Source organism: Lissotriton helveticus, chromosome 6, assembly GCF_964261635.1.
Source record: "Lissotriton helveticus chromosome 6, aLisHel1.1, whole genome shotgun sequence".
NCBI lineage: Eukaryota > Metazoa > Chordata > Amphibia > Caudata > Salamandridae > Lissotriton > Lissotriton helveticus.
Genome location: NC_136067.1, coordinates 1,953,561,461 through 1,953,586,016, shown reverse-complemented (window position 1 = coordinate 1,953,586,016; position 24,556 = coordinate 1,953,561,461). Strand labels below are relative to the sequence as shown.

At 41.8% G+C, this 24,556-nt stretch overlaps 1 protein-coding gene across 1 annotated transcript in view; it reads left to right on the top strand.

Annotated features, from left to right (window-relative positions):
- The window catches only part of LOC144763924 (uncharacterized), a 58,883-nt gene that overhangs the window by 26,837 nt on the left and 7,490 nt on the right, over window positions 1–24,556 (top strand). Inside the window, exons 3-4 of the mRNA XM_078649964.1 lie at window positions 19,800–19,865; window positions 21,981–22,187. Of these exons, the coding sequence (XP_078506090.1) occupies window positions 19,800–19,865; window positions 21,981–22,187 (273 nt within the window). The remainder of the gene's footprint in view (window positions 1–19,799; window positions 19,866–21,980; window positions 22,188–24,556) is intronic.

Genomic DNA, 24,556 nt, shown 5'->3' with positions numbered 1-24,556 from the left:
CTTGTAGGTGCATCGTACCCGTAACTCAACATTTCTCCCGTTAAATCAGCTAAATGGATGAGTGAGTCACAGTAACACAAAAGAGTTATTGTAACAATTGGGAGCGAACGTACGATATCCCAACTCTGAACATAATATACTGTAAGATGAGTTCTAAAGAGGCCACGGAGTGGCTATAAGCAGAAACAGCACGCGACGAACTGCAAGATAACGCAACCAAAAAACTGGTTGCGTTATCATGAGGACCGTCGCATGCCGTTTCAGCTTATAGACACTCTGTGGCCTCTTTACTCTGAGATTGGCCCCAGGACGTATACATGACTGTCATTTCCTCACTTTTCGACTGGCATCACATATATAACATTTAGAATCAGATACCTTCTTGCCGGTCACTTGATACATTGTTGCACACGCCTTGATTGGACTTATTATATGTGGTTATTCACCACACCACAGTGACAATTCAACTCTTTTCCTTGGATGAGTAACAACAGACCATTCCCTAGAGACTTTACCACGGTTCTGACCGTACTTCCTTCCTACAATTTTGCAGAACTCATCTTACAGTATATTAAGTTCAGAGTTGGGATATCGTACGTTCGCTCCCAATTGTTACAATAAGTCTCTTGTGTTACTGTGACTCACTGATCCATTTAGCCTTGAGAAAGTCGGGGTACTGACATTGTACCGACGAAACACGTATTGGCTGTTTCTGTTGTGATATTTGGCTAATTCCTTTGATGTTTCCTGAATAAAAGGACTCAAAAATCTTTACCAACTTTTTCTTCTATATTGTGTTCAAGAGGGAAGAATTATTAATGCTATGACTTGTATTTTCTATTATCTTGATAACATGCAACTACTGTGATTAGCAAAGTCACTTGCCATAGACTGTTTGTAGGATTGTGCTCAATATGACCCCTCTTTTTGTATGTTTATGGTTGCCAATTTTTTGGCTTGGCATTAGTCACTTTAGGTAGTGAGTGACAGTGGTCTTACTAGCACTCCAATTATATTACACCTATATATTCTTTCGACTTCAGTTTCATGACGATTTTCTGTATACTGTACAGGTGAAGGTGCGGTTACTCCCTTTTAGGGAACACCACTACCACAATCTAGTATCAACCCTTTTTAACACATGTAAGATTAACCACACAACTAAACATAATGTTTTTTGATTAGCAGGAAATAAAATGGAGCCTGAATTAAAAAAAAGTACAAAAAGACCTACATTTATTTTAAACATCCTAGTGAGATGGATGTGTTTCTTTTTCCTTATATACCTCATCAAATATTTGCATTAATTTTTGAGATCACAACACACATTTCTTTTTCAAGGTTAATTTCTGCCCTATAATTTGATATCACAGCAACTGCTGAGAAACTAGCTCCACAAACGTTTGAAGTAGCAAACAGGATCAAAACATGCATGGCTCTCTTGCTTATCACTGGGTATTCATCTTCAGTTTGGCAGTGACTGAGACTGGCACCTTACTTTTAACGAAGCCACTTGAAATGTCAGTGTGCTGTTCTGATCCCTCTTTGTTGAAATGCTGAGGTATCTCAGCATTGAAGAGATCTCTCACCCATTTTATTGGCCCTACTTCATCCTCTGGGAAATATTTATCAAGGTAAAGATGCAGGTGTAACAAATACAGAACAAAAACTGTCCTCAGTTCCACTTGTAACGCCATCTCATTGTCTTGCAGAAACTGGTTCAAATAAAGGAAAACATTTATAGTCACCTTTGCTTACGCTGTTTTTCCAAAGGCTCACAATCTTAGAGCCTGAAACTTTGGCTGAGAGTTGCAAGATGTTAGTACTATTGCCTTGCAAGGACTTGTTCAGTGCATATAGGTTTTCAAAAAGATCAAAAAGAAAAACCATTTTAATTGGAGTCTGTGTCAAAACATTTGTCAGCGAAACAATGTTCATCATCGTGTGGATACGAGTATATGCCATTCCTCAGCTCATACACTTGAAACATGGAGTTATCGAGACATAGCCATTGAGAACTGCTGTAGAACAAGAGGCATGAGTACTCGGCACCCATGTTCTCACACAACTTAGCAAAAAATCTCGCTTTCACTGGTCTTCTTTTAATAAACCTTACCACTTTGACTATTTTCAGAATATCATGCAGTTCTTCACTGACGTTTCCTGCTGCCAGTGCTTCACTGTGTATTATACAGTGTGTCCAAACAGTATTAGGTGCTTTAGACCGGATACAAGCTTGAAGTTCTTGGTAGAATCCTTCCATTGAACAACCCCTCCCCCCCTCTCCGTCTATACAAACTTCACATGAGGATGAACGGCTGACGCGGACCCACCCGCGCCGCAGCTGTGCTTCCTGTTTCCCCAGATACGCCCATGCCCGCCGCAACGCTGCCGCTGCCGCTCCCGATGCTCCCGATCTCCTGATGTCCTCGCTAGCTAGCTGCCTTGCTAGCTAGCTGTCTTTCAGTTGTTGGAGCTGCCGGGGGTCCCGCGAGGTACACCGGGCTGTTACAGCGCTGCAACAACAACAGCGCTGATTTTTCCATCGCACAAAGAGGTGCATGGGCTTCCCCTGCTTTCTCTGCAGCAGCGGGGGAGCTGCTAATTAGCTGCTAACTAGGCTGCAATCCACGGAGGGTGGAGCACGCAGGTCGAGATACCATCCCTGGCCCCTGAGCCCCTGAGGAGAGGGCTGCAGTGGTTGCAGCAAGAGCTTCCAAACGATATGGCAGGAAAGAGCGCCGGCCAGTGACCTGACCCAACATAACTTTCTCAGCATTTGGAAGCAATTCGAAGTGAGCCAGAGCAGCAAAAGAACGCTGGGGTCCCGCAAGTGAACGGTGAGGTACCGGGAGTCGGGGGAGATCGTTGGCCTGATCTATTCTGCGAGGTAAGGCGCGCTGGGCAGGGCTCTTCCCAGCTCGCACTCGCTTTGTTTGTACCACACCCCCCCTGCAATCTTTCATCAACCTGCACACTGCTGTCTTTTGAACTTTTGATGGCGTAAAGGAGAGTAAAGGAGCTAGGCTGGCTTCTGTACCATTGTGATTTCGTTACACCTTTACATCTGCTTTGAGGGGAGCTAATCACTTTCTCACTGCTAAGAAAAATCTCTTGTTCAAAATTTTCTAATTCCCCAGAGCAAAGTCAGGTGCGCCTTTAAAAAAAAAAACACACGTTTGTGATCTACGTATCCTGATGGCGGCAAGAGCGAGGGGCAAACAGCTCAAGCCAGAGCTAGGAAAGGAAGTGAAACTCCCTACTCCGACTCGATCTCCATCAACTATAAGGGGGGAGAGAAAAAACAGAAGGAAAAAGCAACAAAAAGAAGCTTTAAAACAGAAAGTAATGGAACTTAATGATCAAAATAGAAAAAATAAGTATAATGTATTAAGGAAACAGATGGAGGAAGATAATGATATCAACGAGGACAATGAACAAGAAGAGGGCGAAGAGGATGAAGAGGCAGAGAGCCTGACTCTGTCGGAACTGTCAGCAGAATTGAGCTTGCACACTGCCGGCGACAGGGGGGACAAGGGGGACGAGGATGGGAGAGATAAGGGTACAAAAACGGACCGGGGGGGGAAACGCTGTCAACGTGGACCAACTGGTTAAGGCCGCTAATACGTCCCCTTCTTTTCGTCCTGAGAGTCGACCTACCCCCAAACAATACCCTCTCTTCTCAAAACCCCTTTTGCAGCAGGGTCAACTTTCAAGCACTCCTTCACGAGGGGAGAGAGAACAAGGGGGTACAAGAGTCACTTCAGAACGGGTGTCCTCCAACACGGCAGGGAGAGCAGGCAGCCCCACAACGCAAAAGTCGCCACAGAAGACTCCGGTGCTAAACATCGCAGGGGCAGCAAGGCTGGAAGGAGTAGCAGCGTCACCTATACCAACGGTTTCCGCCTCGGATGTGGTCCCCCTCCTGTCGCCGACCACAAGTGCAAACTCCAGTCTAGCCCCAGGCAATAAGCAAACTACGACAGCTCCGAACCAAGCCCTAAGTTTAGAGAATTCCTTGACCTCCCAGGATGATGTCTTGCTCGTTCTCCCGAGTTCTACAAAAGCAAATAAGATGGAAGATATCTTAGTTACGATTCTCCAGGAACTAAGAGATTTCAAATTATCTCAGGCTCAGGAAATCTCACTTCTGCACAGCAGGCTTACGAAGATGGAAGAGTGCCTTGGGAACATTCCTCTGAGGGTCTCTGAAGCCGAAGTTCGAATATCATCTCTAGAGGACTCATTGTCTACAATTCAGAAAAATCTTACGGAGGCCAACAGAGAGAAAATCCACCTAGAAGAAAAGCTCCAGGACCTTGAGAATTACAATAGGAGATCGAATCTACGATTAGTAGGCATACCAGAGGGCCTTGAAGACAAGGATGTAGTTAGCTGGTCAGATTCATTATTAAAAAAAGTTATCCCTGAGCTACAAGGTGACTTGACTATAACAAGGGCGCACAGAGTCCCTGCACATAAACCCATTCATTCAAAATTCCCCCGTACAATCCTCCTCAACTTTGCAGACTTTAGGGTGAAAGAAAAAATCCTAAATACCGCATTTTCTAAAAGAACTTTTAATGCAGAGGGGGTGAATAATTTCAGGATTTTTGGCGATATGTCGGCTGCATCTGCTCACAGACGCAGAGACTTTGTGAAGCTCATAGACCCTTTTAAGAGCTAGGGAGCCCAGGCCATGATAGTGCAGCAATCAAAACTTAAGGTTTTGGCTAAAGGAAAATTCTTTATATTTACGGCCCTACATGAAGCCCAGACACTACTTGACGGCCTTGGGGGATAATAAATCAAGTTGATGTACTCTGCTGAATCTATCACTAATCACTAATGCACGGCGGATACCTGTTGGAAACGGGAAGCACACAAGGATGCAAAGAGATGGCATCCAAAAGGAAGAGACAACAGAGCAGGACGGAAGTGGGACTCTGGGGTCTCCGTCCACTCAGGGGGGGAGGGAAGGGGGGTGAAGGGGGGTGTCGCATGGGGGAAAAAAAAAAGAGAGTTCAAACGCAATATGTTTTTCCACATTTTTATGACTACGGTATGAAGGTTATTCATCGTTCTCTAGCACATGTCACTTTGGCTCATTTTTGGATAACGATAAATTGACAAGATCCTATAAATATAGTTGCCCATTTTGCACTGGGAGGTGTCTCAAATTTATTGCTAAAAATTTTATTTTTTGTTTTTTGTTTTGCGTGAATTGTTTGGCTGCTTATTTGCATGTCTTGCACAGACAAGGGTACTCTATTGTCTATCTATCTCCATGTCCAGTACAATGAATGGCATATCTCCTCATACATCACTTTACACTTTTGTCGCTAGCTTGCATATTTGCATATGGAAACTCAGATTTTTATGAAATTCTCTATGAACTTTTGCTGCTATTGCTCTTTATTGTTTTTATTAGTTATCATTTATCTATCCTGCTGCTGCTGTTTATACGTCTGCCCACTTGCACTTTAGCTAGGGGCTACGTCCAATGTCTTGAATATCTAAATTTTCAAAACCGAGCTGCTATTTCTTCTATCTACATGTCTTGCGCAATGAACGATGGGTCTCCTCAGATAGCACTTTACATTTTTGCTGCTCGCTTGCATATTTGCACATTGAACTTTAGATTTGTCATGATTTTTTCCATGAATATCTGCTACTTTTGTTCTTCATTGTTATATATTAGTATTACTTATCAGTTTTTCATGTTGTTGCTGCTGTTTGCATATTTGCTCATTCTGCACTCGTGCACTTTAATTGAGGGCTACGTTCAATATCTTGAACATCAATGACATGGTGAAATGTATTTCATTAAATGTTAATGGGCTGAATAACGTTCGTAAAAGGAACGCTATTGAATGCTGGTTAAAAAATCTAATACCTGATGTCATCTATTTGCAGGAAACCCATCACAAAGATCAGGCAGAGTCAGCTAAACTCTTTAAAAACTGGACGGGCTATAACATATCTGCTCCTGCAGGGATGGCCCAGAGAGGAGTTTCCATTCTAATAGGAAGACATGTAGGTTTTAACCTTGAAGGGTCGTGCATAGATCCTAGAGGCAGATGGGCAGTCGCACACGGTAAATTAAATAATGTCAACGTTATCCTTGCCACAATTTACGCACCTATTTTGGACGACCCACAACCTATTTTACAGGTTAAGCAGGCATTAACCGGCCTTTCTGGACCAATAATTTGGGGGGTGATTTTAACCTATTACAAAACCCTCGATTGGACTCTTCCAAGAAAGACCGTCAACAGAATAAACCCCAAGTCTCCTTAGCTGTTCAAAGCTGCAAGATAGATCTTGACGTTATTGATCATTGGCGTAATTTGAATCCCACCAAGCGTGAGTACACATGCCATTCAGCAAAATATAATTCTGCGTCAAGGCTGGATTTTTTCTTGTCCTCCCTTGATCTAGAATTATATAATTACGCTTACCTACCCAATGCCTTTTCGGATCATGCGGCTCTTTGCATGGAGGTCAAACTGGGGAATTATGAAGTAAGATCTATAAATAGATGGTTTTTTAACAAACTCAACCTCCTTGACCAACAATGGTGCACTGATATTAATGAAAAGATCGAGCTATTTATTTCACAGAATAGAGGTACAGCTCCTTTAAACATAATCTGGGATGCATTTAAAGCTACTTTACGTGGAATAATCACATCTAAAGAGATCCCCGAGCTTAAGGCAAAACAGGAGGAGAAAATCAAACTTCAAACTGAACTGTCCCAGGCTACCCAAGAGCATTATAGGGTTAGATCCCAGATTTCCAGCCATAATCTCCACGAGGCGAAGCGTAAGATGAAGGAATTTTATTATGAACTAGGTGAGACAAATAGTAATTTTCAGGCACAAAAAATTTATGAGGAGAGTGAGTACACACGAAAGCTTCTGGCCTGGCAATCTAAAGAAAAGCAGGCTCATAACAGAATAGATCAGTTAACTGACCCCATCACTAAAAATCAAGTTAAGACCACCACTGCCATTGGCGAGCTGTTTTTAAAACACTACGAGGGGATATATCAAGCATCTGCGGGGACCTCACCTGAATCTATCTCAGATTTTCTTCAGCCATTGGAAATACCTAAAATGGATGCTGAGGGCAAGAACTACCTCACACAGGATTTCACATTACTAGAACTAGATGAAGTGATAGAGTCTTTCCCCAATGGCAAAGCCAATGGTGAGGATGGCCTTCCCATTGAATTCTTTAAAAAATTTGGGGGAATATTGCGTAAAGAATTCTTGGAATTAATTAATAATTTACTTCAAGGTGGCCCCCACCAGACTCTTTTCACACAGCGGTGGTGGTCAGTATTTTAAAAAAAGGAAAGGACAAGGAAAATATAAATTCTTACCGACCGATTAGCCTTCTGAGCACAGATTATACAATTTTTACTAAACTTTTAGCAAACCGATTAAATAAACTATTAGGATCACTAATAGCTTATGATCAGTGCGGTTTTATTGCAGGCAGGCATCTCCATTCCAATACTACATTTTTACTGGAGGCGCTAGACTATTTTAAAACTAACAAGGTGAAGGCTCAAATTTGGTTTTTAGATGCGGAGAAAGCCTTCGATCTAGTCTCCTGGGATTGTCTGTTTGCAGTTTTACATAGTTTTAATTTCCCGAATGCTTTTATCTCTCTTTTACGACACTTGTACACGAATTCTAGGGCACAAATTATCATCAATAATACCAATATTGGGTCCTGTGAGGTCACTAGAGGCACACGACAAGGTTGCCCCTTGTCCCCAATTTTATTTGCACTTTTTATTGAACCTCTAGCGATCGCCATTAGGAATATCAAAGCTGTCACCGCCCCAATTTTAGGAATGACAAATATAAAACTATATGCGGATGATATTGCCCTTTTTTTAGACTCTAAACCCTCAAGTCAATTGAAGATTTTAAAAATCTTCTCTGACTTTCAAAAGCTAGGGGGTTATAAAATTAATGTAAACAAAACAGAAATTATCCTACTTAACTGCACTACAGACACTTTAGCTCCTGAATTCAGGCAGATATACAACACGGATCCAAAGAGATATCTTGGTATATTTATATCGGATAGCCTAGACGACCTTTACTTACTAAATTTTCTACCTTTATTAAAAAAGGTGGGTTCACTTTTAGATCGTTGGAATCTACTACCCCTGTCTCTTATAGGGCGGGCATCGCTAATTCGAATGTCGGTATTACCCCTTTTTAATTTCCTTTTTAGTGCGATTCCCTGCGCAATCCAGGCCTCATATTTTAAAAAAATAGAAGCTCTGATTTCCTCTTACCTATGGGCAAAAAAATCCCCTAGACTTGCACTGAGCACTTTATATTTATCTTCCACACAAGGAGGGCTGTCCCTCCCAAACATCAAAGAATATTATTTTGTGTCTTTTACACATTACAGCCATAGGTTTTTTTTTCTCTAGATTGCCATGAGACAGACACTTTTTTTTAATGAAAAGGATGTTGTTGGAATTGAAAATCTATGATCCAGTTAGAACCACGAAAGACCCAAAAAAAGTACGATATAAAACTTTGCAGTGGATTTTTAAGGTCAAAACTCAGTTTTTAAAATTTTATGATTTACCCAATGTAAGTAATAAGACGAATTTAATGAATTTTAGCCTGGGAGAAGCGGGTTGTATGGACAAAAATATAATAACTCTTTGGAAGCAAAATGGTTTTGAAAAAATTGAAGACTTCCTACTGGGAAATAGGTGGAAATCTTGGGAGGAAATAAAATATTAATAGAAAGTAAGGACCAGGACTTTTACAGCAAGATAATTGAACGATGGAAAAAAAGGGAAGATATTATAATTAACCAACAGGTATGGGACAAAATAAACAAATTCAATAAAACCATCTTTCGAGGAGCAAACTTTAAACTTATGCAATTCTACAATAAATGGTTAATATATAGAACTCCGTCCTTTTTACATGATATCTTCCCCCTCGTAGCCGACAAATGCTTTCGATGTGAAGAAAAAGGCACTTGGAAACACATTATCTGTGAGTGTCCAAAAATCCAGGTTTTATGGAAGGAAATAGAAAAATATCTTTCAATCGTCCTTAAAACAAATATTATATTCAACGACCTAATTCCCCTCATTGGCTGCTCTCCTTTCCACACCCAATATGATGAGCCCCTTTTTATAGCTTCTCTAATAGCTAAATCCCTTATATTACAGTCCTGGAGAACAGATTCTGTCCCATCCTTCCAGGCATGGAAGGCAAAATTACAGCGAATCCAGGGTAGGGAGAAAAAATATGCCCTTAGATCAGGGGCTCTCAAAAAATATGATAAATATTGGAGTGTGTTCGATGTTTAGATTTCTCTTGTTATTACTTAACCTGATTTATGCTTTATTGAAAATATTTATTAGTCTATTACGACGGTTCTACCTCCGCACGCTGCACTTTAGAACTTAGCTTTGGAATATTAAATGAGAAAACATTTATTATATATGTATGCTATGTATTCTTTCAATTCTAAACAAAATCTTTTGGTTATTCGAACCAGCTTACTAATTGTCTGCTTTTACACAACCTTGCACTTTATAACTTAAATGTTAAAACGACAATTTGTATGAATGTTTTTCAGTATTTTCCTTCCTCGTACTGTATTAATTGGATTTCAATTGTATTGTATTGCTATATTTGAACTCTCAATAAAAATATATTTTTTTAAAAAGTCTATACAAACTTCACCATTTCTCTCCAGGTCAATATCATTTTGTACCATATAATCGTCCACAACTGCAACAAGTCTTGAAAAATGAGAGGAATATAAGTTTTATAAAGGGCAGCATCTGCCTGAGGGCGTCTTGGGGCTGACCTGTTCAACAGAAGGGAAGAACAGATGACCCAGAAGTTAATCTAAAGATTAGAAAGCCAGGTTTTGAGATTTTTCCGGAAAGTAGATGTCTTCATTTGTAAAGGCAGGGCATTCAGAGCTTCTGCTGCCCCAGTGGGCTCTCTAAAATTTAGGAACATCCAAACTGGGCTGATAAAGATCGCAGAGTTCTGGGAGGAACGTACCAGACATTTTTTTTTTTTTATATTCGGGTCCTATGCCATGCAGGGCTTTAAAAGCAATGCATAATGCCTTAAAATCTATGCGCTTTTGCATCAGTAGCCAGAGGAGTTTGACTAGGGCCTGAGAGGCAGAGTGGTGCTTAGGAACTCCTACCAATAATCGTGCTGCAGCATTCTGTAGAATCTGTAACTTATTAAGTAACTGTTTCTGTAAATTAATGTACATGGCGTTGAAGTAGTCCAACTTTGAGAGAATGAGGGCAGTGACCACTAATTTCCTAGGTTTCAAAGGAATAAAAGGGAAAACCGTTCTCAGAATCTTTAAGTTAAAGCAGGATGAGGAGTTCACTGCAGTATTGCTTATCAAATCACAAATGATCGTCAAATACTATCCACAAGTTTTTTTATTTTGGGGACAGGAACATGACATCTTCCCATATCGGACAGCCACCAAGGTAGATACCAAAAGGAGGTATTGTTGCCTAGAAGCAATACTTTTGTTTTGCCGGAGATGACTTTAAACATATATTAGTCATCCAGTAACTAATCTGTTGCATATAGCTGCGAAAATTGGCATCTGATTACTGCTGGTTTCCGGCCACGAAGACAACGATCTGGGTGCTATCTGCATAGCAAATTCACCGAAAACCCAAATAATTTGATACGTTTGGCTAGGCGTGTAACATATAGGCTAAAAAGTGTAGGTCTGAATGAAGAGCCCTGGGGTACTCCACATGGGAGAGAGAATCGACTGGAAGAGTAACCGTTAATGGCTACAAATTGCTCTCTGTCAGATAGAAAGAATTTAAGCAGCGCAAGTGCTGAGCCTCTGATTCCCAGAGAATCGATACAGTCGATCAATACCTTGTGATCGGCCTTATTGAATGTGGCCGAGAGGTCTTACAAAGTCAGTGCCACAGGATTACCCCCGTCCACGATGGTTCTCAGCTCTTCTGATGAAGTTATCGAAGCATATTCAGTGCTGTACTGGCTCCTGAAACCATATTGTGTGTGATCCAACAATTTTTTAGAAAGTGAGTTCTCTATTCAATGCCTTCCTCTCAATCTTGGATGGAATGGGCCTGTAATTGCTTGGATCCACAGCATTAGGATGCAGTTTTTTGTTTAGTAGAGGTAAAATGGAAGCTGATTTCTAGACTTTAGGGAAATAGCCTTGACTGAACATTTCATAAAAAAATTTAGTTAGGTGACTGGCTATTGTCTTGGCAACAGATTACAGAATCTTTAGGGTGAACTGGAGCCAGTGTCTAAGATTAGGTCCTGTACTGAAGGGACTGTCAGCATAGTAAAAGAAGAAAGAAACAGTGGGGCGAGATCAGGAGGTGTCACCACCTTGGATGGGAGGGGGGCAAGACATCAGATGCCTGAGCGTCAACCTCCGAGCATGTTGAGGAGGTTTGCAGCAGATTATTAGTGAAGATATTATACATTTCAAGAACCTTTGTCTGAAAGGCAGGCGCGATATTATCACATAATAATTGACTACTAATAGTCTAGTCTATCTCATCGAATTTAGCCTGAAGAGTTCTTTGCATGAATTTCTTGCTGACCGTTTTTTTGGGAAAAATGCGCCACTTTTCCAGAGAAAAGCAAAGCTTTATATTCTGAGATTTTCTTCGTTTCTATAAGATTTTTTCTTTGAGGTCGTATTGTTGCCTCCAACTACTCTCCTGTCTTCTGCATAGCTGCTTCAGTTGTCTGAGTTTCTCAGAGAACCAGGGTTGGGAGGGAGTTAATCTCATGTTGCTGACCGGTTTGGTGGGGGTCAACTGATTGAAAGCGAGCTAAGATTGATAATCCTGAGTATCATAATCAAGGTGATTGGTAACCGTGGGTGGTGATAATTGCAATCAATTATATACAATTCACACTCAAGTACACCTGGTCTTATGATACAAAAAGGACTAGTACACTGCCTGATACTATACCCTATCAAAATAAGTATGTGTGATGCAATGAAATTGTTTACATGGAAGGAATCCTTTTTTAGGACTAGAACCCTCACTCACCTGAGGGTTACATGCATCATCATTGGGTCCCCTCCTCACATGCGGACTGCAACGTCCATGGTGTGGGCTACAACTACCAAAGTGGGAGGAGCAGAGGTATTTTGATGAGCGATGGAAATAGAGTCAGTGAGGGACAGAGTGCTAGTGAAAATATAATGTGTGATGTTTGTGAAAACTACCTTCAGAGGGCAAATTAACTTTATTCTATAGGTCCAAAGGGTTAGAGTTAAAAAGAGGACTGGGGTTGTAAACCAAATATACCCCTCTCACTGGTCAACATGTTTCTGCCCACTAGCGGACCCCAGAAGGGGTTCCAGGGCATTCATCAGGACCTTAGTTGATTAGTTCCTCTGTGCTTATATAATGCAAAACAATATTTATACTGGCCAGTCAAGGATCAAGACGGCCACAATGTTGGCCCAAATATGTATCAGGTCCACAGTCATTTTAGAAATGTAAAAGAGAAAACAGAAAGTAAACATTTCACAATCCCACAACGTTTTTCCAAGTTATAAGGGTTCTTCTTAACTATGTATGTAGAAATGATGGCCGTTGTCAGAAACATGTGCTCAAAATGTAACAGTGCTTAGCAACCACACAAATACTTATTAGCAGTGGTTAACTTTGCAGTCATATCCTATGTTTTATGATGGATACCGTACCTCCTCAAAGAGTGAGTGATATCCACACTCAAGCCTCTGGGTACATCCAGGAACGCCCCCACTGAAAAGGAAATTATAACAAACAGTAGGACCTGGCATATTTCTCTGAAGTTTATGTGTGGCAAAGGATATCCACTACCATTTAGTGCAAATACGTGACAGCTAGCGTGATGAGCAGATGCTACACATTGTGTCTTTCAAAGAACACACAAGCTGCTCATTGTAGCATAAAGATACATGACCCAAGGCGGTGAAACAATGCAGTTGTCTGATTGGAGCAGGGTCAAGACTAATTTGTGTATAGCTGGGTCCAAATGGAGGTGACATGGTGTGTAAAATAACAATGGATTGGGATGCCGCCTGAGTAATTACCAGTGGCTGAGATTAATTCAAGCATTCAATCCATCACCATGTTGTGAACTACTGTATGTTGCCTTACATGGGATGGGTATGCCCAGACCTGGGTCCCGTGCACACCATGTCTCTGGATCCAAGCTATACCAGCTGATGAGTCCATACCTAGGGTGAAACCGGTCCTTGGTTGCTTGTGTTCTGGTTCAGGGAGGACCAGGCTCAAAAATGGATGAACAGAGGAGGATGTAACCCCTTATGTATATATTATACATATCATTTTAGTAAAATCGAAATAAATATGTTTAACATCAAGAAGCAGATATCCAGATGAGTATCCATGCCAAAGTCACAGTTAGAGCCCAGTATCCTTTCTAGAGAGACATGTTGAGAGCCACACCTATCCCAGAGACAAGGGTGCCTGCATATCAAGCAACTAGAAGCATAGGCAGGGCTCGGAAAACTTATCTGCTACACCACTGCTGTGACAGAAGTGGGCCAGTGAGTGGTTGACCAGAAGTGGGCCTAGGAGCTAATCTTCGTGGTCCACGGGGCGATATGGGAAAGAATGCTGCAAAGTCTTGGTAAGCCTTTGAGGGCATGGGGAAGCGTGCAGAAGGCCTTCAGAAGGAACAGTGAGTGCATGACATATTCGAAATCTGCCTATGCGAGGTGATATATGAGATTAGTTCAAGCATTTTGATGGATGAAATAATATAAGTAACCCCTGTTAATGCAATGTGTACATTTGCTGTGCTTGGGAGAACGAAGTAAAGAAGCAGATGTTGTAACTGTACTTTTGACAAGTGGAGATAATCATGTAACTCTGCTAATATGTACATAGCGGGTAAGGTTTTTACTTCATTAAGTCACTACGTAGGATAGTATGTTGGAAAATGTATATTTATATGGGGGCGCAGTCTTAATAGGGGATGCAAAATTGTGACTCCACTTTATTGATGTGGAAAGAGGGGTTTTGTTCTGTTTTACACAACAACCTTTATCGACTGATGGATTGCAGTCTTTGATGTGGAAAGCGAATACTATGTCCTCCTGGTTACTTTATATATAGATCAACCTAATTGGTTTCTTTCTCTTTTATTACAAGTTGTATATTGTACGAATACCATTAAGGAAAGGAATAGTTGTTTTAGGGCACTTTAAGGTATGCAGTATGATCACTCCCAAGATTGGGAGTTGGACACAATTAAAACTATGTGTGGTGAATGTTTACGATTATTTTATAATTGCATTGCTATTGCCCAGAGAAGTCTAGTAAGGTAGTTGAATGCATGATAGATTGTCCCGGATGAAAAGCATATATCAGGAGCCCGATTACAGGACATCAGAACTGTTCTGGAAGTTTTCTCCTGCTGGGTTAGCACTGGGTGCACTGAAAGAAATATTTCAGTATGGTCAGAGAGTGGATGTTGGAAATTATACTGTCTAACGCTGCTGCCGATATCTGCTGAATTATAGTGTCTCCTAGACCCTTTTTAGGTCTCGCACTGCGAACCGGATCGCGAAAGCGATCCGTCGCTGCGAGACTTATTGTGATCATTTCATCTTTCAAGGGCTCAAGGGGAACAGACAGCGGACAAGCAATGTGAACGCGCAGCTCCTTGACTGGGATTAGGTCGCGCGCGTCAACTAAACAGCATGTCAGTTTCAGTTTTTACACGCGACCCTCTACAGTTTGTGCCTCATGCACTTCTCGCATACACACACACACAGCCACAGCTTTTCGCACTAGCACGCACACACACACACGAGCACACACACAGAGAGACACACGAGCGCACATGCACGCAGACACACACACACACACGAGCACACATACCGCCCGCCTGCCGCCGCCCCCACCCGCCCAGGGGTGAGATTTCCCCCCCTCTTTCCTCACACTCACCGGAGAGGTCGGCGCGGGCCCCGCCGAGCAGCAGGAGGCAGGCGGTGAGCAGCAGCGGCGGCTCCATGGCGCTCGGTCCGTCCGTCTTTCTGACTGACTGCTTCTAATTCAACGTTTATTTTCCCCCTGTAATGTCCGTCCTTATTCTAGGCCTCCGAGGCGTCGTAAAGGCCGGAGCGGGAGCACGCGCTCGCAGCCCCGGGGCGCGGAGTTTGGTTAATGGAACAGACGTCGCCGTCGGCAGCGGGTGACCTTTGAACCCCCCCCCCTCCTCCCGGAGCCTGGCAGACGCCGCCGTCCTCGCGCTAACTAAAATGGAGGAAATGAGGCCTGTGTGCTGCGTTTTTTTTTGCAGTTTTATACAGCGCGAACTTGACCCGAATCGGGTATCAGGGCGCTTTACATAGCACCAGTTACGTTACATGAGAAACATGTTGACTCCGTTTTTCAGAATGAAGGATTTCATTTGTGGGAGTGAGGGGGGATAACGTACATTTGCATTCATCAGAACGTAGTTTTTTTTCAAAATAACATTGTACACATTTACAAAAGGAGGCGGGGCGGCACTACCTGGAACCATGATAGTGTTGCCCACGTTATCTCTAAATGTAAATAGGGCAAGAATCAGTATACTGATAACAAAGTAAGACAGACCGTCCCCCCAAATATACAACCAATGTTCTCCGAATGCGGAACACAAACACTGTTGGCAAGAGACATGATAAACATCGTGCTGATCAGACGTCATTAATTTTCTCCTGATGAGGCCCTGTTTACTTACAATATAATTACTACATCAGCCCTAAATGCGCTGATTTTATCTTTTAAATTGTGATGTATTTTGGTTGTGAATTTTTACTAATGTGAAATATTGCTTTGCGATTTTTAATCAACAAAAAGGGCAGTAGCGATGCATGAGTAGCAAAAAATGTACTCCGTGCCAATGGTTGCAAATGAAATGTCATACACCTAAAAGTGGAAAGACTATGCTGGTTTTATTGCATGAAAGTGAACGCCCCGGCGACCTGGATACTGCTGCCCAATCTAACCCCTTAAATGAAACGCAATGCGACCTGTTAAAGAATTATCAAGGCCCATTGGGGTACTTACAAGCTAGAAACGCTAGTCTCTAGCTTTCATTGTGCCTTATGGGAGAAGGAAAGCATAAAAGGTCACAGGTATTTTTTTTTAAAGAATTAAACAGTCCTATCTGTTTTTTGAGCGACAAACAGCACAAGTGCGGCGCTGGGACTCGAACCCGGGTCCTTGCAATTAAAAGAGCAGGTCTTGTCGCTCAGCTAATTAGCCCCGTCACTACACAACTAGAAATAGCCTAAATGTATTATTTTCCAAATTCCATTCTCTGCTTCCCACTCACTTTTAAGCAGGTATACCTGAATAAATCGTAGGTGGACTCTCAGAAACTCAACGCACATCCGGTAGCGCCGGAAGTGACGTCATTGTACTGCGGCTCCATCGGAATGCCGTGAGGGTGCAATGGTGCATGATGGCGCGTACTCGGTCTCTGTTTTCCAGGGGTTTGCGCACATTTGCTGGCAACGGGAAACTGCATTAATTCCCGCATCTCAGGTAAGCTTGGGCATGCGGTGCCGTTTTTGGGAAAATTGGGTCTGGGGTTCATGTGTGCTTCTACTCGACTGGTTGTGCGGGCATCATTTCAAAAAGGCGAGCCTGACCTCCTAAACGAGGGAATGGCTCAGATTCACTTTGTGGTGAGAAGGGTTGCTTTCTTACCCCAACTGCTGATTTAGTTATGCATGTATTCTCGCTACACCGAGGTCCCAGAGTAGCACCAAGCAGCTGACTTGCACCATCGCCGGGTCCTGGAACTAATAAAGCTGCAGACTGCTGGCACCCTTTGCTCCCCAGCTGCCATCCCTCAAATTGAGGATGAGCGCTCTGCATCTCCCAAAGGGCCCAGTGCTATAGACATTTCGTTCTAGATCAAGAAGAATGTGCAGTGGTGGGCGAGATCCTGTTCCCTGCTCGTCCTTCCCTGGGGGAAGACAGAGCACCCACGCTCACTGCCTGACTGAGCCACCCCCTGCACTAACCGTCCCTGGTACTGCACTTTCTTTGTGAGGGCACATGCAGTAGCGGCCTAATGGAACATGTCCTCACCCAAGCCTGTATAGGGGAGTCCCTCATTAATGCTCCACGAAAGGATTGTCGTCAGCACCCTCCTTTCGCACCCACAACTACGGCGTGGGTACAGGGATAGCCAAAGCCGCTCTACATAGGAGAGTGAGATAGCCGTGGGAAGTGATGCAAAAGCCGCACTAACTAGCCTGAAAGACGTGTCACAGATTCGATACCACACCTATTGGCTGCGTCGTGGCAAATTATAGCTATCTAACCCCCAGTGCGGTATGAATAGGAAGGTGCCTCACCCGGATTTCCATCCATAGCGCAAGGTGTTATCGACGCCTGGTGTGCAATTCTAGTACCTGCATTGATGCAGTTTTGCCTGCTGATAGTGCTATCTCTTGGGAGGAGTGATCACTGCGGGAGGGTTAGGCCTCTTTGTCTGGCAGGGAACCAGGTTTCTGTTCCATAGCCATGACTTCTGGGCGGCAAAATACTTTAATGCAAGCCCTCTTGAATACTGAATTCTGTTTTTCATCCTGCTGGGCCTAACCAGCCGTCCATTCTTCAGAGGTGGATGCAAAATAACAATTTAATCGAAACCAAGGCCTAAATGTTAAAAGTTCAGCAACGCAGATTACAATCTATTGTTTATTATATCCCTAAGGCTTGTAAGATATATTTTAGAAACTTTTTTTTCTTTTTTACGAATAAAACATACAGTTGACTTGAGTATACAATGACTGAATGAACATGTATGCCACGGGGAAAAAACAACAACCCAGGAATAGTCAAGATAAAAAAATACAAAAGAATCAAGTTTTTAGAACAAAGTGTTATTAAATCTACTTATAAAATAAAGTGCTCAGTGGTACATCAGTGACCTTCAGCTCATGAGCCTGAATCCTTGTGAGGCTCACTTATCCTTATGTCTTTCAGATGTCTGTAAATTAAGAATCATGAACCTGGATAATGCTACCACTCTAAATTTACAGCGCTTGGAAAAACTCAGTGAGGCACGACGCTCTGTATTGTCACGCTGTCTGATAATGCAATCCTAGTCAAATTGGAACCTTTAATTAAGATACTTTTGTCAGGCTGGATGAAAATACAGGAATATGCTAATCCTGAAACGTGAGTCACTAGAGAGCAGTGAGCGAAGGGTGTTTCAGTAAGGCCTCACATCCATGGTACATGGACCAGAGCGCACAGGTAATTAAGTCAGCAGAGCCTGTATTGTATTGTAATTGCATTTATATAGCGCTTACTACCCACAAGGTGTCAAATCGCTTTTTTTAGCAAGTGGCACGCTACTCCAGAACCCGTAAATGATTAATGTTGAGTTAGTATAGTGAAATATGAAAGTAATTTGAGTGGTGGATAGGTTAGTCAGTTATTTGGATTCAGAAGGATAGAATAGAAGAGGGAAAAGGTTTGCATTTATATAGCGCTTGTTACCCCTGATGGGGCTTTGAAGCGCTTCCTTTTTTGGGCAAGTAGCACACTACTCCGGAGGCTTTAATTACAGTCTCCAAACAGTATTTTCGACATGCTCTCAACTTTTTTTATAGCATGGGCTCTGGCATTGGAATGCAATAGGTCTCGCATTTGCGGCAGTTTAAGCTATTGGCATTGTTAATGACAATGCCTTTTATTGATCTGTTTTAAAAACAAGACATAAATAAAAGGCATTTTCATTTACAATGCCAATAGCTCAAACTCCGGAAGATATGAGACCTATTGCATTGCAAATGCTTGTTTAATTTAGTACAAATTGTAGTGTAAACAGTACTTCAGCAGACACTGCATTTTATTGTCTGCCCATTTGACATTAAGTGGTATTTGTGTGGTTTATGGAGCACTTTTAATGTTTACAACGTGGGGTATCTTTGTTCTTGATTGGGCATTACAATAAGTTGGGCGCCTGTTGTTGTCTGGTGTGCAACATCTTGAGTTACCCACGACGGCCTGCATGTAAGTCTGCCTCCACGTAAACGTATGTTTACCCGACACTTGCACTTGATACTACGTTTTGTTGTGTTAACTTTGCTCTAGCCTTCGTTGTATTTGTCTACTGACCCCTAAGCAACGTATGTATATTGTGCACCAGTGGTGTCTAGTTTTTATTCAGCCTCCTTTCACTTTGTCGTTAACGAGAATGCCTCTGAGTTGGGCAGTAGGTGCGTTGTAGTGTGGTTGTGCTTTTAGTGGGCAGTTACCAAAACTAAACATCCTTTCTGGTACGTTTTACAATCTCCAATTTAAGGAAATGAGCATTGGCCCACGACTGCTTTGCTTTCGTCTCATGCACGTGGTAGCTAAATCTTATCTATAGCAGCGCTTCTTAAACTAAGTTCTAGGGATCCCCCATTAAATGTTTACTGGGCACTGAGCCCCACTTAAGCAATTTTCTGCTATTTTAACCTTAATACTGTAGACACGTGTACATTGCCTTTTATTAAGTTAAAGCCATTTGCTTTGCTATACAATACCATTAGCAAAGCAAATGGCTTTAACTTAACCAAAGGCGAGACCTGTTGCATTTTCAATGCTTGTTACTCCAGTAGATATCTGATCCATTTTCCTAATAATTTAACGTGCTAGGTTTTTGCAGCTGCATATTGTATTACCACTAGAATCCTCCTTTTGTGATGTTTATTTATTTCTTCTACAGTTACAGGTGACCAACATGAGGCTGGAGATTCGGCTAGGGTGCTAGAAACCAAAGTACCTCTCATAGGTAGGTGGAGAGTCCATGTTTTCCTTGGTAATGTTAGCAATACAATTGTCTTTGTAGAGCCACTGTCATAGCCCAGTAGCACCAAGACCTATTCTTACACAAGAGGCATATTATCCAGACAAATTCAGAAAACCCACAAATAATGGTAGAAAGGATTTGGAATTTGTGTAATATTATGCTGTGTGGCCCAATGCATGGACAAAGGGAAGATCCCAATTTTCATTGTACAGTTAAAGGGCAGCCAATAAGAAATTAAGTGTATTTCAACAAATTGGGAATAGCGAGTATTTACATTTTTTGTATTGGTATTAAGCATTAATACATCATGGAACATAATTTTTGTAGAACTTTTATACTAACAGATCATTCGTGAAACTCTTACATATACATAGACCCACATGAAAAGTTTATTTTACCTGATGCACATGAAAGTTATTTACATAGTAACGTTACAGAAAATCATTGTGCCAAAGCATGTGTCAAGATAGATCCTTGTCTTTTTGTGTGTGAGCGCCTGACCCTGGGAAATCCAATTCCAACAAATAAGTACCGCTGTGCATTATTCACGAAGGGTATTTCAGTCATTGAGGTTGCCGTACTGACCTGTCACTTGTAAGTCAGGAGAAAGTCACAACTGGTCAGAGAAAAAGGATGGTGAATTGGAGCCTTTGTAGGCGTGCTTCTCAATGCCATGACAATTGTGCAAACTAAAAGACAGGATATGGTGATATGTAGCATTAACACATTACAAAATGACATTTGAGAAGGTTGAAATTTCGCATTTACACATGTCCGAGGGGAATATAAATAGATCCAGGAAACAAACTGTTTTACATTTGTATATTTTATGTATGGATGTGAAGATGTAGAACATTTTTTTTATGAACCAAGACAATGTCCTGGGGAAGGTACCTGATTGAATGGAAGCAACCTAACTACTGTGTTGATGCTGTTGTAACACTCACTATTGACAAGCATATGCCTGTGATATATCACTGGGAAAAATCCATTGTCCCAGGGTAGGATTTGAAGGGCAAGAACATGAAAATGAAGTTTTAAGGCATGTGGGTGGAAAAGACTGCATGTAGAATTATAGGTAAAGTGTGTAAATGCAAAATATGACTCACTTATGCACTTTTTTTTTTGTTCTGTTTGTAAAGTTGGTGGTTGCCTTCATGTACTTGAATGGTGCAGTTAATGAGAAATGGAATAACATTGATGCCAAAAATGAATAGTGATAATAACATATGTTTTGATAATAAAAACAATATGTCGAGGCACATGTTGGGAATTGGAAAAGTAGACGGCACACACTTAGGGCCAGCCTGGTGGCCCGAGGACCGTCAGACTTGTGACGGCGGTCTGGCCACTGCCACACCGGCAGGCCGACTGACCCATTAAGACTTAGGCAGTCGGACTGCCATAGGACTGCCACCAGGGACCCGGCATTCCCTGGCAGTGGCGTGGCAGTCCTGAGGTTGCAAGATGCTTGGTCGGACAACTGTAGTCCCACCAAGCATAATACAAGTTTTCTCTCCGCCACGGTTTTCATGGCGATTCCTCTGCCATGAAAACCGTGATGGAGAGGAAACAATGGGGGTCCTACAGGGCCTCCTGGTTCCTCACGGCATGTGGATGCACACAGGGGGACACAACATGTGGCCCGCTATGTGCATGCACACTAGCTCCTGCCCGGCATTGACTTAATGGTCCATACCGTGCAGGAACTCTTTTTGGCTTTCCCATTGTGGTGCCCATTTTTAGAGGCACCACCGTGGGAATGCCCAAAAAAGCCTGCCAGGCAGGAAGAAACTGTAAATCTGGCGAGTGGCCCCTCCAACTGTTTGGTGCAGCAAGAGCATGGCGGTGGCGTACCACCTGCTCCCGCTGCGCCAAACGTCATACTCTGGCATTTATTGGTGAAGGGGGTGTGTATAACTACCTAAGATATAATTCCAAATCTGGATATATATGTGCAAACACATGCATGTTATTTAATTTCCGATCTAAATAGAGTTTAAGACGATGGAGGCAAGGTGGTACAAATGAAATCGAAATGCATGTTTGACTTTAATGTGTCTAATTCTTTTCTTTATGCATTGTGTTTTGTGTAAGGCATTTGTGTACAGGTCCTAGTTACTGGGCAGACATTTGGATCTGAGCAGCAGTTCATACATCAAATTGATCGGCACCTAAAGGACAGTGGAATGCATCTGAGGAGAGAGAATTATGAAAGAAATTCAGACAGGCTGCTGCTGCTTTTCTGCCCAGTTGTCTCTCGTGTTGGAACAGACATCAGCAATGCATTAGAGAACATTTCCGGTAAGCAGGCAATTTAGAATATCTTTCTTTTCAAATTGACTGATGTCAAGGGGGTGAGGTATAGTGGTGTAAGATACTGCTGCGAAAAATATAATTTTACATTTCCAATCATGTCATCCTTCTTTTATTAAGTTGCTGGTCATTGATTTGGTAAATAATAACTCTGGTTGTCAATTCAGTCATTTTGTGTGCAATATTTAAAGATGTTCTAGAGACAACTGCTATGGCTATTAATCAATATTTTATGTTATAGATTTGTGAAAAAGGTGCAGCACATGATAAGACTTCACTCTAGTGCCCCAAAGTTTGAATTAGAAAACCTGCAGAAGGTGTGTGTTCTGCCCTACGAGCCGACTCTTTTAAAATGATGCATTGTATGCTATCAGACCATACAGTGACCCTACCTTTACCGTGCTCCTGTAATCCAGAAATGATATAAAAACATTTGTTTCGGCAATATCTATTTCTTCCCTCATGCTAATAACCTGTGGAAGATCAACCATGCTCTGTATACCAACCTCAGCTATTTTACATTAAATAACACCGGGAGTAGCAAGTTTGCCTTTTCTGCAAGGTCTCTGCAGATTTTTCACATTTTTTGGGCCTTGTTTTGGTAGCATTTGATTCTGCCATTATGTTACTCATATTCAGTGCTTCAGTGTGTATGCTCTGTCTCCAAAGAAGTGCATTAAAAATAATTTTACACAATTGGTTTATTCAGTTCTTCTGTAGGGAAGGTAGCACAGATATGTGACAGCTGCTGCAGAAGTTAAATGTTATATGCAGGGATTTTGAATTTTTATAAAATATCTACTTGTCCATCAGGCAAGATGCTTAAAAAAAGTACTTGTCCTGTCCAAAAACCCACTTGTCACCCTTCGATTGCATGCTCGGATTTGATCATTTATGGCAGCGTTCTGATCCCATCAATTCTTTGATGAAAGTATCTGTAATTATGCCAGGGTTTACATTGCTAGGGTACGGGCCCTAGTAAGTTCCTTCCTATTCCACCTTGCTGATTTTACCAGACTCTGAATATACAATGGATCTGTTTATGTCACATCTATACCTATTCACAGTCTCTATGTATGCACAAGCTCTGTTTATGAATGGGATCGGTTAACATCAGCCTTCTGATCAGGGTAAGGCTCGATGTGCCAGCACATTCATTATGCCAGAGTTCACATTCCACCAGAGATCAGTAAGTTTCTTTGCTTTGTTTCTTATTTTACTTCCTGAGGAAGCCTCTTGTAAAATGTACTTTTAAGCATCCAAGTGATTCTCAAAAGTTTAAATATATCTAGATTCTCCTTGCTGTCCAGTACTTCGGTTGTTAAGTTCGAATCAACAAGACAGCTGACTGTCTGACTTTTCCTCTTGACCATATTGTGTAAAACGTCATCTCACTTTGCCTCAGTTCCCTTCTTTGCAAATCTTTTTGGCAATTGATGGACATTTACATTTTATACCTATTTGAACTGCAAGCTCTTGTTGAAGTCAATATGTTTTGTTTCAGTCTTAAAGCTATTTACACATGTACACGTGAACATTTGGCTTACTTGTGCAAAACTGTTTTTTCTCTTGTAAAAAGATTTACGCATATGAAGGTTTTTCGTGTGAGCAAATTTAGTCACGCACTAAAAGCAGGCGGTAAGTGGTAGTTTCTAGGCTAGAGTGTCCAGTGAGTTTGTGCACCCCCACAAACTTGCATTTTTAAGGGTATTCGCCAACTCCTCCCTAATCGCTTCCGAATCTGCAAAAGTTTGATAACGTACACCTGACAAAGGCAAGAGAAAAATATTTTTTGTAGGCCAACACGTTTCTTTGTGAGGTAAACCATTTTTTCCTGGGGGAAGAAAGAAAAAACATGTTTTATAAAGTTAATTTGCACTTCCTGAGCAGATTTTTACATGAACACATATACAATATGTAGTAAAGGAAGATGCACAGTCCACTGTGTAAGTTAAGATCCTTTATTGTAAGTTCCTTCCAAGATAATAAGTACAGAAGTTAAACCCCACCAGGAGCCAGCTGTTAGCAGCTCAGCCTGAGTTAACCAACTGCCACAGTCAGGTAGAGAGAGACACTGTGAGCCAGAGAGTCACCCAGGCATTCTATGATGTCACAGATGACATAGTACAGTCTATCTAGTGAGGAACAGTGGAGAGGACATTTACTACACATCCTCTTCCCTTATGGAATAGGAACAGAACAGAGAACACAATAGGCAAAATACCTCAAATGCAACATCAGCAGAAAAGTACAAGAATGAACCAAATGAGATGTTCAAAGATAACATTAGCATGAGGTATCATTAGCAGAAATGTGAACAAAGAAAAGTAAATTTAATACTATATGCCTCATTCCCC